Source organism: Pimephales promelas, chromosome 16, assembly GCF_988280905.1.
Source record: "Pimephales promelas chromosome 16, fPimPro1.hap1.1, whole genome shotgun sequence".
Classification (NCBI taxonomy): domain Eukaryota; kingdom Metazoa; phylum Chordata; class Actinopteri; order Cypriniformes; family Leuciscidae; genus Pimephales; species Pimephales promelas.
Window position 1 is genome coordinate 24,153,934 of NC_142784.1, and position 17,899 is coordinate 24,171,832.

The following is a 17,899-nucleotide window of genomic DNA, read 5'->3' on the forward strand; positions in this document are numbered from 1 at the left end:
AAAAGTACAAAGTTAATAAGGTTTTACATTACTGTTAGGCTAGCCTACACACATGACCTGAAATAACAAGTATGTAAAGTGAGTCAAAAGGATTTATTTATTTCATTAACAACATATTGACAAAATCTACTATGACAACATGGGAAAATTTTTTGGTGGTAATTTAGTAGTGCTGACTAGCTATAATATTACATAGTAGACCGATATAATTGAATAAAACCTTTCATTCGCAACCACGTCTTATTAAAATAAAGAAAACACTTTTGGCTCTGCACAAAAACCTCTTTACGACACAAGAACAGGATGGGAGTGGAAGGTCATTGCAAGGCCAATTATTCTCGTTTCTGTCTGAAACGTACAACAATTGGAGCCCCACCTACCGCTAAACAATGACCTGTGATTTTGAAGTCTGAAATAGGAAAGCATTGAGTTCATTTAAACTTATGTTTAAAAATGGTTAATATATATATATATATATATATATGTATATGTATATATATATAAGGGATAGTTCACCCAAAAATGTACATATTCTATCATCATTTACTCACTCATGTCATTCCAAACCTGCATGACTTTCTTCTGTGGAACTTTCTTTAAAAGAAAGTTAGTAACCAAAAAGCTTTGGCTACCACTGAAATCCAAAAAAATCTTCAAATATCTTCTTTAATGTTCCACAGAACAAATAAAGTCATACAGGTTTATACTGTATATTGTAAAAATACAAATTTTAGGGTGAACTATGTATTAAGCAATGGTCTTTCAGCAAAGCCTTGATATGTCAGCTTCTTGGCCAACAATTAATACAACCATTTCTCTGAGTGATCAGTTCTGACCCTGCACTGACGGGTCATAAGGCACAATTAGACAAAACACACATCCCGCCTCTTGGAAAGCCCTCTTCATCTCCACCTAGTGGTAAAACATGAAATATATTTTTACACTGGGGCACAAAAATATATACCACTTCCAGTTCAATTTAATTTCAAATCAGCCAGTTATACAAGATCTGTTTATGATAGCTTAGGCGGTTCATAATTAACTCATAATTACAAGTTGGAATGTCACGCTTCTCTAACGTGACTGTTTTATGTCGTGAAAACAACAAAACTGGCAGCAGTTTAAAGTAGATCGGTAGCTATACATACACTAGGTTGCAAAAGTTTGGGGTCATTCATTATTTTCTTGAAATAAATAAATAATTTAATTAAACAAGGATGCATTAAATTATCAAGTGACAAGTTTTCAGCAATACCAAGTAATAAATGTTTCTTGAGCATCAAATCAGCATATTAGAATGATTTCTGAAGAATCATGCAATACTGACTAATGATGCTGAAAAATCATCTTTGCCATCACAGGAATGAATTACATTTTAAAATATTAAAAGGTACAATATGTAAGAATTTTGTAATAAAATATCCAAAGATCACTTTCAAAGTGTGATATATTTCCTGCAGTTGTGTACGTACAATATCCCCAAAAGTCTCCAAAGATTTTATTTCAGAGAAATTCCAATTTTAAATAAGTGGCCATCTAGGAAAATAAATGTTGCCTGTCAATGACGCAATATCCGCACTATCCTCGATTTCCGTTCATAGATGGCCATGACGTAACCATGGCGACAGACATGGACAACTGCAAAGTGCGTAACGTTTAGCGGCACGCAGTTCTTGTTTCTTTCAAACACAAACCATGCAGACTTTGGGACAAACTAAGAGAACAAAAATGAGGATCAATATCAGCATGGCGTTTTTTTAAATGCCGAGAGCTCCACGTCTGCGACTGACTTGACAGAGCTTCACAAGTCAACTGCTGAAACTGCTAGTTTCGTATAGCAAACGAACTAACAAGTAGTATGGCATTATAACTTTCAAGACACATTTAAATGCCATTTAGTGTGATAGTGTAACGTTAGACCAAGTGAAGCAGCACTGCGTTACCTCAAGTTTAATTTGACTAATAAACTGACCTGTGTGAGTAATCCAGCACTTGCGGGTAGTTTGGTAGAATAAATCTCCTTATTCATTTATATCCGCCTCTTTAACAATCGCAACCTGCTTCATACCACTGTAATGTTAAAAAGCATCAATGTTTGCACTCATCCATAAAAAATGATTAGATCCATCAGCTTGACAGCAAGTCCCATCATTCCGCTCATCACGGCATCATAAACCTACGCCTTCGTTATTGTTGGAAACTGTGCCCCGGCAAAAAAAAAACCTACATATTGTGCCTTTAAATATTAAAATATTTTAGATCAAATAAATTCAGTCCTGATGAGCATCAAAAACATTAAAAAATCATCTTAAAGACCACAAACCTTTGAACACTATTGTACATTTATGTTTGATATGATTCATAATGTCTTAATATAGAATCATTTCAATTACAAAGCAAAGACATTAAAATGGTTTACAGACAGTGTATCAAGAACAAAACTTTTGATGTTATGAAAGTTAGAATTTCCCATAGCACGTGAATAGCTCGGAGTAGAATCCTAAGTTAGCTGTTGCCTCCTAATTACAGTAATTCACACATTGCATAAATTAAATTACAAAAAAGCAAGTATTATATAAAAGTCAAAAGATCTGCCCTACCAGCTGCTCTTGGTCCGTACACAAGCCCACCACAGCACCACCACTGCCGGGCAATTTGACGGCAGATTCAAACTGCACAGACAAGGAAAAAAATCATTCAGATGTGCAGCCTTTTCTCTGCAGGTCAGATTACTTCTAGTATTGTGGAATAACTTAGTGCACCAGTTAATTTACCACATATATTAGGGGAACAATGCATTGACATTCATTTACCTGTCTTGCAAGCTGTACCATTTTCAGATTTCCAGGGCCCAAGCAGTCTTCAGTATACACCGACCTGATGGCAAAATGTAACTTCAACAGTGGTATCTATATAGCTATTTATAAATGAACTAATATTATAATCCTGTTTGATTTAAACCACATAATGAAGGATTCATTGTTGCTTCTTTTAGCTTAAAACTACAATGTTAACCCACAGATTGGGGGGTTATTCAATTTAATACATCATACCGCCTTAGCTCAAAGTTTTCATCCATGAGTTGTGCGAGTCTGGCCCAGTCCTTACACAGGAAGGCAGCCCTGGATACGGTGAAAAAAACTTTTAAATGATCCGAATTTTACACGAAACGTACAACGCTACAATTATTGAAGGTCCAATGCTCAAAGATGAACCAACCGGGCTTGGTCTGTGAGTTCAGCAAACGATTTCATCGCTTCAACCACAGCAGAGTCACCTGTTCAGAAAGAACAAGACTTGTGAAAAGCTTTATTCATTCACTATCAAAACATAAACCAAGACATAAAGCAGGAGTTACCGTTTAACCATCGCTGTCTAACATTACTGTGAATCCGTCCAGAATCACTTGGATCGCTCAAGTACGCCAGCCAGAACAAGGGAAGATCGTTCATGTCCAAGGGAATGTATTCTCCTTCATAAGAGAATAGATTGACATGGAGTTAAGCCACTTAAAAATGTAGGTTTCTATAGCAAATGCACTACCGTTTAAAATTTTTGGGGGATATAAATGTATACTTTTATTCTCCAAGGATGCAGTGACCGTAATGACTTTTACAGTCTAAATTTCTAACTTCAAAAATGAACTTCCCATTCATTGAGCAACAAATCAGAATGATTTCTGAAGACACTGAAGACTGGAGTAATGATGTAGAAAATTTATATACTGTATTTTCAATTTAATATTTTATAATCTTACTGTCATCACTGTATTTTTGATCAAATAAATACAGCCTTGGTAAGCATAAGAGACATCAAAAACATACACGTTTTTAGGTTTATATACAGTACCATAATTACATTTTAATTAATATTCCCCAGAATAATATTTCTGTTCAAAGACAGTACCATAACCCCGCTCATCCATAAGCTGTTTGTTGAAGTCCATGTAAACCAAGCCTTCATAGACCTATTCGAAAGTTAATACAGAGACTGTCATGTTCCACACAGTAAGATTGGTCAAATTAATATGCATATATATATATACATATATCACCTGCACAACTCGATCCTGTAGACCAGCTGTGATGAACAGCTCATCCGTCTCTACATTGAGGATGAAGTTGGCTCTGACCGGTTTAGGAAGATCCTGACTCAGGATAAAGTTTATGTAAGCTAATAGTTTTTTCCAACATTAAAAAGTAGTTCTAAATCTATGGTTAATGCTGAACATACATTGTCTGTGATGTTGTAAAACTTCATCAGGCACTTCAGTGTGGCAGACACAATAGCACTACAAAGAAAACACCCAAATGCTAATGTTAGAATACTCTAATTTGACCCCAATAACAGCAGATGAAAATAATGAATATAATGCATCTTGTTTGATCACAAATGAAATAGCCATGAACAAGCTTTGGAGAAACTGATTGTTAATGTTCATTGAGGTTTGGAGTCAATGTTTTACTTACCTACTGCCAGCTAAACCCTAGAAGACATCAAAGAAATGTAGTACAGCATTACTCCACATTATTAGTTCTTCAACTTTAGATAGACAACTGCAAATTCTCATTAGTAATAAGTCTTACCACTTGCCGAGGAATGTTTGTGTCATACTTGAGTGTAAAATTCTGCTTGGACAGAGCAATGCTGTCAGCAAAATAAAAAGCAAATACAGTCAGTGTCTTAAGGCCCTTGCACAGCGAGTCTGAACTCTTTGTATGCGTGTTTGTGATTCGGTGGCTCTGAATTGTCAAAACATCATTCAGAACTGCTTGCTACGGATGCGAAAGACACAGAAAATCAAACTCGATTTGATTTTTTTTATGATGGACGAAAGTTTCAGAGGCAATGTGAAAGCATGATTGACATAACGTGAGGTCGTATTTATTTTTTAGCGTGTGAAAGTTTCAGACTTGGTGTAAAAGGGCCTTTAATCATTCCAATTACACAACAGATCTTTTCTTCTGTATTATTCCATACATACACAAGTCTAAAAAATATAGCTCAGGGATTTGAATCATCCCAGTGGATGTTGATTGTTTTTTTTGTTTTGTTTTTTTAAATTAAAGTTTAATAAAATCAGTTTGCAATGAAATCTACACTGTAAACAATATTGTTGGTTTAACTTAAATTATAAGTTCACTGAAATTGAGAAAATGAGTTAATACAATGAAGGAGATGAATTTAATCACCAGAAACTCAAAATATTATGTTGTGTGAACTACATAAATTATCTAAGTTGATTTGACAAAAGAAAAAAAATGTTGTGATTACAAATCATGAAAATATATTTTATAGTGTATGATCTCCAAAATACTTATAGATCAATTATTATCTTAATTTTTATACTGTAAATCCTAATGATAATGAAAACACATTTGTCATGTTGTCATACATGACTAAATGTATTGCTGTCCAATTACAATGAAGAGACAAACTTATATGTCTATTACAATATAGTACATAGAACAATACTTCAATAAAGAGAGTATTGAATTTAAAAAGAGACACTGCCATCGCATCACTGTATTATCTACATAATCCATGTCTACATAAAGTGATTGGACCCTGATAATCACGACGTTAAGAATGTATTTATTCAATTATGTTTATTGGATCTCACCCTTGTTCAGAGCAGAACTGGTAAAACTTTTTACAGGTGGCTTGTAGAAGTCTCAGACCTCCCAAATACCTGTAAGGTAAATAAATGAATATTAATCATAATAATTGGTTTAGTTGTATTGTAAACATTCTGCAGAATAATATCATTTTCTGTTCTACTGAAGAAGGTAGGACATATGGGTTTGGGTCGACATGAGAGATTGTTCATTTTGCACGGTTTAGTTTAAAGTGTCCTTATTGAGACAAATCTGAGACAAATACTTGATGTTTGGACAAACCCTTCTTTCCGGCTGATCTGAAAGAGATCCTGCAAGCTTCCGAACTCCGTAGGGTCGTTCAGGGGATGAGGTAGAATGGCCTTAATAAAAACAGTGAAATGAATGAAGAACAGTGCTTTTTTTGATTACTTATCTTAGTCTGTTATTTGTTTTGTTTTACCAGAGTCTGGCTCTCCATGAGTGTGACCTCAGCCCAGAAATTAGCAATGGTCATAGCAATGGTTTTCCCATTGAAACCATCAGAAGGGTTCCCCATGAGTCCAACCCTGAAAGTAAACACGCAGACCTATGCATGTATAGCAATGAAAAGCAGGTAGGCATTTGTGGATACTAGCTAATGTGCTCTGACTGACCTGGCATATGAGCGGCATGTAATAGGTTTAGATGGGGACAGCTGCTGTTTAGAAGAATAGTGAGTGAGCCATTTCTTGTAATCAGACAGACCCTGTAATAAAATGTTAAATGTTAAACATTTTGTTAAATGTTAAAATTCTCAACATGTATTAATACAAAATTTACATTGATAATATACTCCTGACGAAGGTCGTGTGACCGAAACGTTGTGTGTGAATAAACTTGATTAAAAAGTGCAAGTAATGATAGTGTGCGGGAGTTCCTTATCCACATTGATAATATAAAAATAAATGTTTTTCAACACCAAGGATAACTATAATGATAAAGATAGTTTTAAAACTCGTTGTGAATACAAAAAAATAGCAGAGTTCACAACTATAACAATAATGGCACAGAGTAAAGATATGATTGGAATCATTTTCAGAATGATTTTTATTTCAGCTGAAGAAAGATAAAAACATTGGCAGCCAATCAGAATCCATCCTCCAGCATTTAAAGTGGCGGACAAACCTGCATCCTTAGGATAAACAGCATTATCGTTTGTTGATGTTGATGTTAATACAGTTATAGTCATCATGGTTATCTTTATAGTAATTGTTCTCAAAAATGCTTTGAGAATTATTTTTGAAGGATCATGTGACACTAAAAACTAAAGTTAAGGCTGCTGATATATATATATATATATATATATATATATATATATATACACACACACACCAGACAGGATATATATTAACCTACATAATGCTACATTTGTACCCACCACTTGTCCAATAAGTTGAAATCCTGTTGGTAACTTCATCCCATAAACAGGAACCTTCTCCTCATTTATAATCCATTCCTACAACCAGTAAAATCCTATTTAATATTCAAGTTAACATTACATTTAAAGATACAGAAACAAAGGTTTAATGCTTCACATTTTAAAATTCAAAGATAATTTAAAACATTTACCCAAAAAAAGCCAAAGGTTCTATCTTTAACGTCTGGGTGTTGAACAAGGAAATCAGAGATGTACTGTAAGGATTCTTTACGTAGACAGTAGAACACCACACTTGCCAGACGGGATGCGGTGATGCCCTCCCGAGGCTTCTCAATGAAGCGCGTGACCCTGGTGTGAACATAGATTCAGAATCTTATAATGAATGCTTAAACTCAAGTGGTGCTCAATGCAGAGCTAAATGACGTCCATCTTCTAACTCTACCCACTATGCTAATGACATCTAGAGATGTCTAGCCACCCATGGCTCTGCAGTAAGCAGCCTCTCCATAAAAAAAAAAAAAAAAAATCAATCATCTTCCATCAGGGCAAATATATTAAAAATGTCTCATTGTCAGTTTGAATTTTAAAATGCTACTTTTTATTTATGTCTACATACATATAAAACATAAGTATACATGTTGACATTTGTAAAAAAAAAAACGACAAAAAAAAAAAATCAGCCATCATAACGTCACTTTTATATCTTAAAGTTTCTTTTTATTTATGTTGTGGAGGATTTTTAGTAGATAAGATTAATTATGTTACTAACCATAAAAATCTGATTTTAGATATTTATCTTATGATAAACTTTTATCACACTTCCCATTTGCATGTCTGATGGTGACTAGCCTTCAATTCTAGACTTAAATTTCACTTCCATTTATTTAGGATGTAGCTACCAGAACTTGCGATATGATCTAACCTTCTAACGAACTTTTGACTCAATGTAACCTTGGTCAATGGAACTTTGAAAATGGACTAAAAGGGGGAGGTCACTTTCTTTAAACATTTTAACCAATCATATTGATGGAGCGTGACATGTTAGTCATGATGATTCTAGTTTGATGTGTCTGGCTTTATCCTATAAAGCTGTATTCTTCTTTTGGGTTGAGAGTCTCTGCTCGAAAACTCCCGGCCATAATAAGAGTATTTAAAGGACAATTACAGTCTGTCTGTCATGTGCAGCAAGCAAGCAAGTTAAAATTATAGGATTAGACTCGGCTGTAGTCAACTGAACACTCGCTAGAGTATAGGATTAGACGCATGCTGTAGTCAATTCGAGACTTGCTAAAGTTTAGGTAGGGAACTGATGCTGTAGTCGACTCGCTGAAGTGTAAACTTAGCTAACGTCAATGTTTAGGCACGCTAGAGTATAAGTATTATAGGAACGTAGATAGGTTTAGGGAAAAATATCTACAACAATGTCCATAAGTAGTATGTTTATATTCAATGATTATGTCTAAACCGTCAAAACGTATTTCCATTCTATGACATTTTAAAAGGAGAATTAAGAACAAAACTCTGCTATTTAAAGTACATAAAATTGCTAATACATAAATAAAGTAAAAAATATTTTTACTTTTACTCCAACCTGGCAAGATATTAATGTCTATTTCTATGGGGGGGGTTTTAATAACAGATGCAAATGCATTTTAAAGCACTACTCTTTTACTTTACAAGTATGTTTATATAATATTTACTTGGCTCTTCATGTTCATTTGATGTACATTTCGCTTGAATCATGATGTCACTGATAATGTCAAATACTTTTCCATTTAATGATAAATGGAATAAATGATCATGTATAAAATCCTGCTATTAAGAGGCCATGACAATGGCCATTGAACACTCCATTTTTTTTTTTTAATAATGAATCTATACTAATCTTGGCTATTTTTTATAATATCAGAGGGTACTTCTATCTTCCTAGCCTGGTAATACAAGACTCTAGCGGAAGTAGGAAGTCTGACGTAGTCAGGCTAACTTCTTCTATGAAAACTCAACAAAAATAAAAGTAAAGATGCTGTGTCATGTCTCACCGATGGGTGTTCGGACACACTTCAACAATTCCTCTGGAGAAGCTCTTCTCTCCTGACTCCAGCTCATAATATATAGCAAGTTCTCCAGGCTGAAGTATTAAATTGTAATGATAATTAAAACTGAGCCGAAGTGACACATATTTTTGCAGGTTAAATGAGTAGAAAATAATGATATAAAGTTGAAATGATAAGAGTAAATACAGTTGTGTCTGTGCCACATGAGAATCCAACTATGGTGCAAGCAGGAAAGTACTATGTTTGACATCCCACCCACAAGAATCAACTTGTTACAACACAGTCAATTTAAGTCTCTCTTACCTTAGATCTGAAAAAGCGAATGACTTGTGCAATATCGAAGTTTTGATCAGCACAAAGCATGTCTCCTGCAATCTGCAAATGCAATATGAATACACAGAATTGAAAACAGCCCTTTCAATTTAAGATTTAAGTCAAATAAAATAGGTTTTGGAAAAAGGTGTGAGTAAATGGACATTGTGCAGTGTTTTAATAGCTCAATTCAGTGTCATACCACCATAATGTCATCTTGTAGCTGTCGGCTTCGGATGGCCAATTCAAGGTCTGCAACAGCCCCGAGTCTGTCATCCAAAGTAGTGCTTCCATCATTCACAACATTTTCCACTGGAAAGTCATTGGCTGTTGCCCACCGCTCATAGTGTTTGTATCTGAATTGAGTTTTGAACCAATAAGAATTTTCAATTAGTTTAATGGCTGCTATTGTGTATCTTAAACATACAAAAAGCCACACTTCCTGCACTTATTTTCACCAAAAAAAAAAAAAAAAAAATACTAGTTACAAACCTAGAACAAATATATGACTTACTTATCAGCATTCGTGACCAGATAGACTTCACTGAAGAGCTGGCGACTGGGAGAGAGGGTAAATACTGTGTTGCATTAGTTTGCATTGAAAACACCTTTCACAATGATCCAAACAACAGATATAATGGCTTACGTGTTGACGGTTTCCCACCAGAAATCCAATATTTTCTTTCCACCCACTCCAGGTAACAGAGCTTTGGGGACACCGGCCAGATGAGCATACAGACCTGTAATATCACTCTTGAAATATAGACATGTTTATTATTGCATTACATCTTTTCTTGCTTTTTTTGGAAATTAACAACGTGGCATTATAGTTATTACAAACGCTAACTGCAAAATGACACAAGTTTTAGGAAAACATAATCGTTTTTGCAGCTGCTCACATGAAAACGTTTAACGTTAAATCAGTTGATTTACCTTAATCTGTGTCTCTAAAACCGTGCCGTGTCCGGCAACTAACAGTATGCAAATCATTATTCCGGCTTATTATTTATTTGAACTAGTAACGCATAGCCCTTCCATCACAGGGTCTGTAGAAAGTCCATAGTGCAAGGGCAACTAATAACACAACTTGAACTTACTCACGTCACCGGAAACCCTACAAATCCTTAAAGAGACAGGCTCATGATTTCAGTTGTAATATGGCAAGCCGTTTTAACATTTGGTAATGTAAACAACAAACTATTTGATTGTTTGTATACTAGTAGTACTAGACTAGTAAAAATGACTTGGACACCAAATACTAGTAGACTTGCTTATTCAAAATACACAATAATTGATCCCAATTTCAGTTTTCACTATAGTGATGGTAGCTTTATAAGTAATGACAAGTCAGAATGGTTACTTTATACATACCCCTATTCACTTCTGATTAGTGCTGTTAACTAAATTAATTTGTTTCAGGTTCCAATGTCTAACCAGGCTAACCAAGGTCTTCAGGATTATTAGAAACTTCTGGGCAGGTGTTTTGGAGCTGGTTGAAGATAAACTTTGCAGGAAAATAGCCCTCGAGGAGCGGAGTTCGACACGTGTGTCATAGTAGAAGGTCTAAGAACATTGAAAGCAGATTCTGTTCTGGATGACCCTTGATTTTTAAGTCTTTAGCCTTTTCGCTTACCAAATATTTGGTACTTAGACAAAAAAATCTGATTCCTTGAGATATTTTTGTTATTTATGTTAAAAACGAAATATTTGACAAGTAAAAAAAGGCATAACATAACAACATACACTGAGGTGTTGAAACAAAAAACATTCTTAAACCAGAGTCTACAAGAATGGCATAGGGGAAATCTGTCTATTTATTTCTGCACTCTGAATAGTGAAATCTACTATGATACTATATGCTGTAAATTGTCAATTAATAGGCAGTTATTTTACATGCTAATTATTTGAACAAAATAAATTGAAAAACCTTCTAAAAAATATAAAAAATGCATTAATAACAAATATTTGACATGTATAGTTTTCACAAATTTAGAAGTAAAAGTACAAAATGAACAAATTCTGCTGACCTGTCCTGGTACATAAATATGAATGCTAAATAACATTGAAGTACGAGGGCTGGAAGGCGCAAAAAAATCAAAAAAATAAATTATGTACATAAGGCAAGATCCTAATGGAGAATCATCACCAGCAGTGTGTTCCGGGGGCATGGGAGGTCCTCCTAGGTTGAAATCAACTTCTGGGGGCACCGCAATCTGACCGAAAGTGCACTTTCTGTAAGCAATTAAAGTCCACACCACTGATCACCAGTAGGTTGAAAACTGCAATATGTAAGTCATGCATTATGCGTTGTTCAAGGTTGTTAAAAAAAACTGCAGAAATGTGCATTGGAAATCTCCATTTCTAAAACTCCATCATCCTTAGAATTCTTCACTGGGAATCTGCATTTGATGCTGCAACTATGCCGTGCTGTCGGAGTAGGTTCCTCAAAATCTGATTCTTAGATTTCCAATCTTCCACCTTTAAAAAACAATAAGACAAAATAAAACTCTCAATGAGAACAATACAAAAAAGAGAAATAAAGAAAGTGATAAAGACAGATAAAACATGTCAAGTCACCTTTATTTACTGTATATTATGCTTTCTACGATACAGTGCTTGCTTACCGTTTTGAATATCAATAATGCTGATCACTTTTTTTATTTCACTCGCTCCTGTTATTATATGAAAATATTTGCGCATTGAATGCTCGGGGGTAACATGACGTAAAATTAGAACAGCCTTCTGTCTGTGCCGTCATGACTTCTTTGCTTTCTTTCGTCACCTTTGCTCTTATTCTTGTGTTCGCTAAACTGAACAGCTATAATAAGTTCACTCTAACCGACGGCCCGACACAGATTCTACATGTTGAATCGGACCAAAAAAACCCAACATGGTCCGACTAGAGCCAACGGTGCAGAACTGACCGAAAAAGTCGGTTGGTAGATAAAGATAGATTAGAGAGATAAAGCCTAAAATGTTCATGTTGATCTTGGTTTTGCCAATTAATTTTAAATAACAAATTAGTTTAAAGTTAGTTAGTAAAACCTTTCCCTGTGATTAATTTTGACTAGGGCTGTCAAACGATTAATAAAATAAAAGTTTGTGTTTACATAATAAATGTGGGTGCACTGTGTATAATTATATATATATATATATATATTAGGGCTGTGCAAATTGCGATTGCGATTAATTGCGATTAATCGCATCCAAAATAAAAGTCTGTGTTTACATAATATATTTGTGTGTGCTGTATATAATTATTTTGTATATATAAATACACACACATGCATGTATATATTTAAGAAAATGTGTTATTCATACATAAAATATTTATATTTATATAATATAGATTATGTATTTATATATATATATATACAGAATTAAAGTGCAAATAATTCTTAAATATATACATGCATGCATAGGTATTTATATATACAAAATAATTATATACAGCACACACAAATATATTATGTAAACACAGACTTTTATTTTGGATGCAATTAATCGCAATTAATTTTTGCACAGCCCTAATATATATATATATATATATATATATATATATATAAATACACACGCATGCATGCATGTATATTTAAGAAAAAATATATATTTTATATATAAAATATTTATATTTATATATAATATAAATTATATATAAATCTATATTCAGTATATACATGAAAATATTTCTTAACCTGTTAACTGTCACCCCCCCTTTTTTGAATAGACATGAAAATGCACATTTCGAACTTAAATGGTTGTAATTCAAGAATGCTTTGGAATATAGACATATGATTGGTCTTGTTTTAAAGAAGACATTTGGCAGATTTTTGTAGAAGTGAAATAAATTAAGAAAGTGAAACAGAAAAAAAGTTATAGAAGTTTGAGTTTATGGAAATGTACAATGTAAAAATATTAATTATTCATATTTTACATAAAATATATATTTTCAAAACCTGGGCTACTCTAAAATGTCAGAAAGATCAAAGCCAAAAATCTGAACAAGTTGTGTTTCAAATTTTACGTTGATATCTCAAAAAATGAGCTTTCAGTAAGATTTTGTTTGAGCGCAGTACCAAACTTTTTCACTAGGGCACAATCAGACTCCATTACTGCCCATATAAGGGCGCCTGCATTTCCATTCGTGTTTTGAGTGATATGAACCATTATTTTCACAATTTTCATAGAATTTCTGAAGTAGAGATCCTATTCAGAAGTAGCATGGGAAGTTTGGCAGATTTTGATATGAATTGAACCTCTAAGAAACACATACAAAGAACACGCATGTAAGTCATAGCTAGCTGCCACGTCACAAATGGTGAATTTACTATTTTTTTCTTGATATTTCAAACTTTTCAGACCTTTTTTTTTTCCAAAATAATTGAATGGATTCTATCTTTTGAACTTTTGGCATGAAAACAAACTGAGGTATCTACCATTTTTTCATGATTTTTCATGTTTACTGCTATTTTAAAATAAAGGTCTGAACACGCCTTATGAGTATGAAAATATTCTTGTTTTATATTGATAAATTATGGCTCCTCTGTAATATATTTTGAAAATCAGTCACCAAATATGGAAACTAGAGATTGTAAGCTTTCAAATGATATATAGTTTGTCAATATTATTTAAGGTATTTACTAAGATATTATTGTTTTAAAAATATAGTGGCAAACGTCCCACCTGTGGGACGGTGACAGTTAATATATACAAGCATGTGCGTATTTATATATATAAAATAATTATACACAGTGCACCCACATTTATTATGTAAACACCAACTTTTCTTTTGGATGCGATTAATCGCGATTAATGGTTTGACAGCCCTAATTTTGAGATTCAGGTTCACTGTGAAATTTAAACTAGTCTAGGATCAAAACTATAATTAAAGTGCAACTGAGTTATTAGACTAATTTAATCTAGATTTAAAATTAGCCCCAATTGATGCAAACAAGTAAAATACCTCTTGCCGTAACAGTTGGTTATCCATCCTCAACCTGTCAAGGCTGTTCATTTCATCTCCTAACCGGCTGTTACTCTGTCGCAGCTCCTGAATGTAATCGCAGGCCTTTGATAGAATCCCACCCTTACTCTGTAACACACAACAGCAGATATAACGGGTTATGTTAGGTCTTTTGTAGGTGCTTCGTTAAATAAAGAGCCATTTTACTCAGATCAAAGATGAGCATAACTAATGTCCATCACATATGCAGACTGATATCGAAGGTATTTATTTTTCTAACATTAAGATATTTAAATCGAATAAAACATCAGCAATAAAAAGATCTAGCTAGGTTAGCTGATAACCTTAAAAGTCCATAGATATTGCTGCAAACACATTCACAAAACTAACACACACCTGTCCAGTTTTAGTGGCATCGATGGTGCAGTCTGGAATTGTTTTTGACAGCTGAACAATCCAGTTGTTAATTTTGTCTCTACGTCTTCGCTCAACTGTAAAGTGGTTTGAAAATAATCACTCAAAAACATATTACACAACAAACTGCATGTAATAATTTTTTCAATTAAAAATCTTTACCTTCGTTGTGCTGAGCTCGCCTTTTATCATCTCTAGAAGCTCTTGGTCCCTCTGACTTACTGCAAATATTGAAAAAGTGTTACAACTGTTTTTTTCTTCTTCTTTGGAACCATAAGCTAATCCATGAATTCAAAACGTTAATGTCTAGGGAGAAACAATGAGTTGTATTAGCAACACTTCAAAGTTTGGAAATACAACTTACAACAGATACTTACAACAAAAAACAGTAGCTTAAATACCTCTGCTCCCAACAACTAGAATACGGAAATAACTTTTACTGTATCTTCTGATAGCACTAAAAAAAAAGGGATGTTCTTCCTCAGTATATTTGTCTTTCAGTTGTTTTTCCAGCACAAATGTCTAAAGATTCTTAAATCAAGATGCATTTACTAAATTATGAACAGCATTTCATATTTATATAGCATTTATATATATATATATATATATATGAACCATGAAGATGGTTTGGCCGTGTTTATGCAAATGACTCAACCCGAGATGCCCACCATTCAACCCGAAAGAAGTCATATAACCATTTCAATAACTCTGAAGCTGTTCAGTTAAGCTAAAAAAGCTGCATAGTGTCCCTTTAAGACCCGCAAACACCTTTTCGTACGTTTATTAACAGCTTAATTAAATAAACTATATTTTAACATTTAATATAAAATAGAATAATGGCATGCTTAGACTGGTATCAAAATAATAAATGGAGTTTTTTTTAATAAATTGAAATTATTATTTTTTTATTGTTTGTGGTCGCTGTGGTCAATAAAGATAGCGAAACAGCAATAACTGAAAAGAGAAATGTATTAAACGACTGAGTGCTTTTAAGAGGCTGGAAAAGGCAACATTACGCATTGTAAGGTTGTATACGAGGTGCAATAGACCTCTGGTTGGCTCCAGTAAGGACCTCCTGCGGAGACATCATAACATACAACTGACCTAAACCAGGAGCAAAAAAAACAAACAAACAAATAAATATAAAGAAAATCCAAGCTGCTTTGCAACATAACTGTTGCATTGTTGTGTATTCATGCAGATAACCGAAATTGAAAAGGGCGATGTACCTGCAGGAGCACTCTGACTAAGCAGAGCATCTGAAGCCTGAACACTAGTCACCATTGTGCCTGCTGCAGCGTCTGAGATAGTAGCAGGATAATATGTGTAATGGGTTTCTGTGCCATCTCCATCTAAGCCTTCTGAATGAGAGAAAATCGCCTGAAAAACAGATTTAAATTAAGTTAGTTGTTATCAGATTTATTAATATTATCTACTTCAGATAAAGGCTTTTCCACCTGTGTGACAGGCTGTGTTGTAGCCGGAAACCCAGTAACTACACTGACAGCTGTTGCACCATCAGTTTGAGCTTCCAGCTGTCCATCTGCTACCTGGATTACTCGATATGTAACCTGAAGAAAATTAAGATGGAAAATGATGTTATGCAATACAATTTTTCAGAACAACACTCGTCTGTACTACCTAAAGTGAAAAAAGAGAGAGGTCACAGCTAAATCTTTCTGAATCATCCATCAGAAAGAACCTTCTATGGGAAGAATTTAGGTTGGTTTAAACCTGGTATTAACATCTGTCTGGTATGGACAGCAGCACTAAATCAATTTGTAAAATTGTTCTCAAAAAAGCACTCAAAAGGCCATGTCTGTGGTATGTTTGAGAGCAAAAGTGAGCCTGTCTTTCTTGACTGACTTGTGATCAGATGACTGAGACGAATGTCACTACCAGGTGTAAACTGGGCCTAAGTTCTTACTCAGGCAGGTTTGAATCTAACTTTTCCTCCCCATCTCCTACCTGCCCTGAGGGAGGGTACAGCTCCCCTACCTGCCCCCCAGCTCCCTCTGTCTTGAAGAGGTATTTGATCGGCTGCTCCGAGGAAAACGTAGATGCAGACTGAATAGTTGCGATTGCCGATGGGTCCTCTGCAGTAGCAACTGCCCCTGAGAAAAGAAACCACACACATCAATTCTCAAAATATATTTTTTTAAAAACTGACATTACTGCATTGCTTAATCTGATAATACCTTCTTCAATGACTGGAACATTGACATCAGGTTCAGAACTTTTCTGTTGTCTGAAAACAATATTTTAGATCATACTGTAGCACATATTCAGATCATTTCTAATCAGTGACAGTAATACTTGCTGCTACTAACCCTTTCATATCCACAGTCAGTATGTAACAGGAAAAAGTGCCTTTACTCTTGTTGCCTGATCAAATCTGTAATGAAACCAAAAGAGAAAACCAACTATTTGAACGTCGTTAGCACCAAGTAAAGTTACTTATGATAACCATTATTCACAGAACTGGCCAATAGGAGTCACTTCCTCCTTACATTATTGCGCTGGTTGTATTACAAGGTATATATTTTATAATGAAATTAATAAATACTGAATTCATATTCATAGATTCATGAGCCATACAAATGGACATTATAGACTCGGTTTAAAGGATAGCTAGCTAACGTTAGCTACTACTAGTAACGTTACCAGAGCTATCTGGAAAGCATAACGTTAGACAAATAACGAAGCATGTGCTACGAACGATAATTTGCATCTACGTATAGCTATCATGAAATTGGTGATGAAATATTGAAAACAAACATGAGATTTCATTTACATCTCACCGTTAACTGTTCTTGTGTCTTCTTGTTTACAAAAGGCAACCGAGCGGTTCGGTTTCTGCGCATGCGCACATAATCAGCTCCAACACAGCCAGGACATCATCGTCAATGATACTAGTACTGCGCCTGCGGGATGTGGAGATGCTGGATGTGGAGGTCCTGGGCTGGTATTGGTTCACATGATGTGAGGCCGGTTGGATGTACTGACCATTTCTCTGAAACGCCTTTGGAGACGGCTTATGGTAGAGAAATGAACATTCAATTCAATGGCAACAGCCCTGGTGGACATTCCTGCAGTCAGCGAATGAATGTGTTTGGGATGCTCTGGATCGTTGAATATA

General features: G+C 34.5%; 2 protein-coding genes across 6 annotated transcripts; both read right to left on the bottom strand.

Annotated features, from left to right (window-relative positions):
* Window positions 1–74: 74 nt before the first annotated feature.
* gkup (glucuronokinase with putative uridyl pyrophosphorylase) lies at window positions 75–10,671 on the bottom strand. The gene is made up of 23 exons (XM_039670504.2): window positions 10,317–10,671; window positions 10,030–10,136; window positions 9,898–9,942; window positions 9,586–9,739; window positions 9,375–9,446; window positions 9,057–9,145; window positions 7,209–7,365; window positions 7,018–7,095; window positions 6,254–6,345; window positions 6,061–6,166; window positions 5,901–5,980; window positions 5,624–5,692; window positions 4,587–4,647; window positions 4,470–4,486; window positions 4,234–4,291; window positions 4,055–4,147; window positions 3,907–3,967; window positions 3,359–3,472; window positions 3,220–3,277; window positions 3,054–3,122; window positions 2,814–2,877; window positions 2,601–2,672; window positions 75–912 (listed from the first exon to the last, which is right to left on the bottom strand). Exons 1-23 carry the CDS (start codon window positions 10,371–10,373, stop codon window positions 826–828), a joined length of 1,860 nt encoding a protein of 619 aa, XP_039526438.2. The 5' UTR covers window positions 10,374–10,671; the 3' UTR covers window positions 75–825.
* Window positions 10,672–11,048: 377 nt separating this feature from the next.
* usf1 (upstream transcription factor 1) lies at window positions 11,049–17,656 on the bottom strand. 5 transcript variants are annotated; one of them, XM_039670509.2, is made up of 11 exons: window positions 17,562–17,656; window positions 17,091–17,155; window positions 16,959–17,008; window positions 16,759–16,874; window positions 16,218–16,331; window positions 15,990–16,140; window positions 15,810–15,864; window positions 14,923–14,981; window positions 14,743–14,837; window positions 14,347–14,475; window positions 11,049–11,861 (listed from the first exon to the last, which is right to left on the bottom strand). In XM_039670509.2, exons 2-11 carry the CDS (start codon window positions 17,096–17,098, stop codon window positions 11,772–11,774), a joined length of 867 nt encoding a protein of 288 aa, XP_039526443.1. In that variant the 5' UTR covers window positions 17,099–17,155; window positions 17,562–17,656; the 3' UTR covers window positions 11,049–11,771. The 5 variants fall into 5 exon arrangements, with proteins under 5 accessions (XP_039526443.1, XP_039526441.1, XP_039526442.1 ...); XM_039670507.2 differs by having other exon boundaries at window positions 15,777–15,864; XM_039670508.2 differs by having other exon boundaries at window positions 16,729–16,874.
* Window positions 17,657–17,899: the final 243 nt, after the last annotated feature.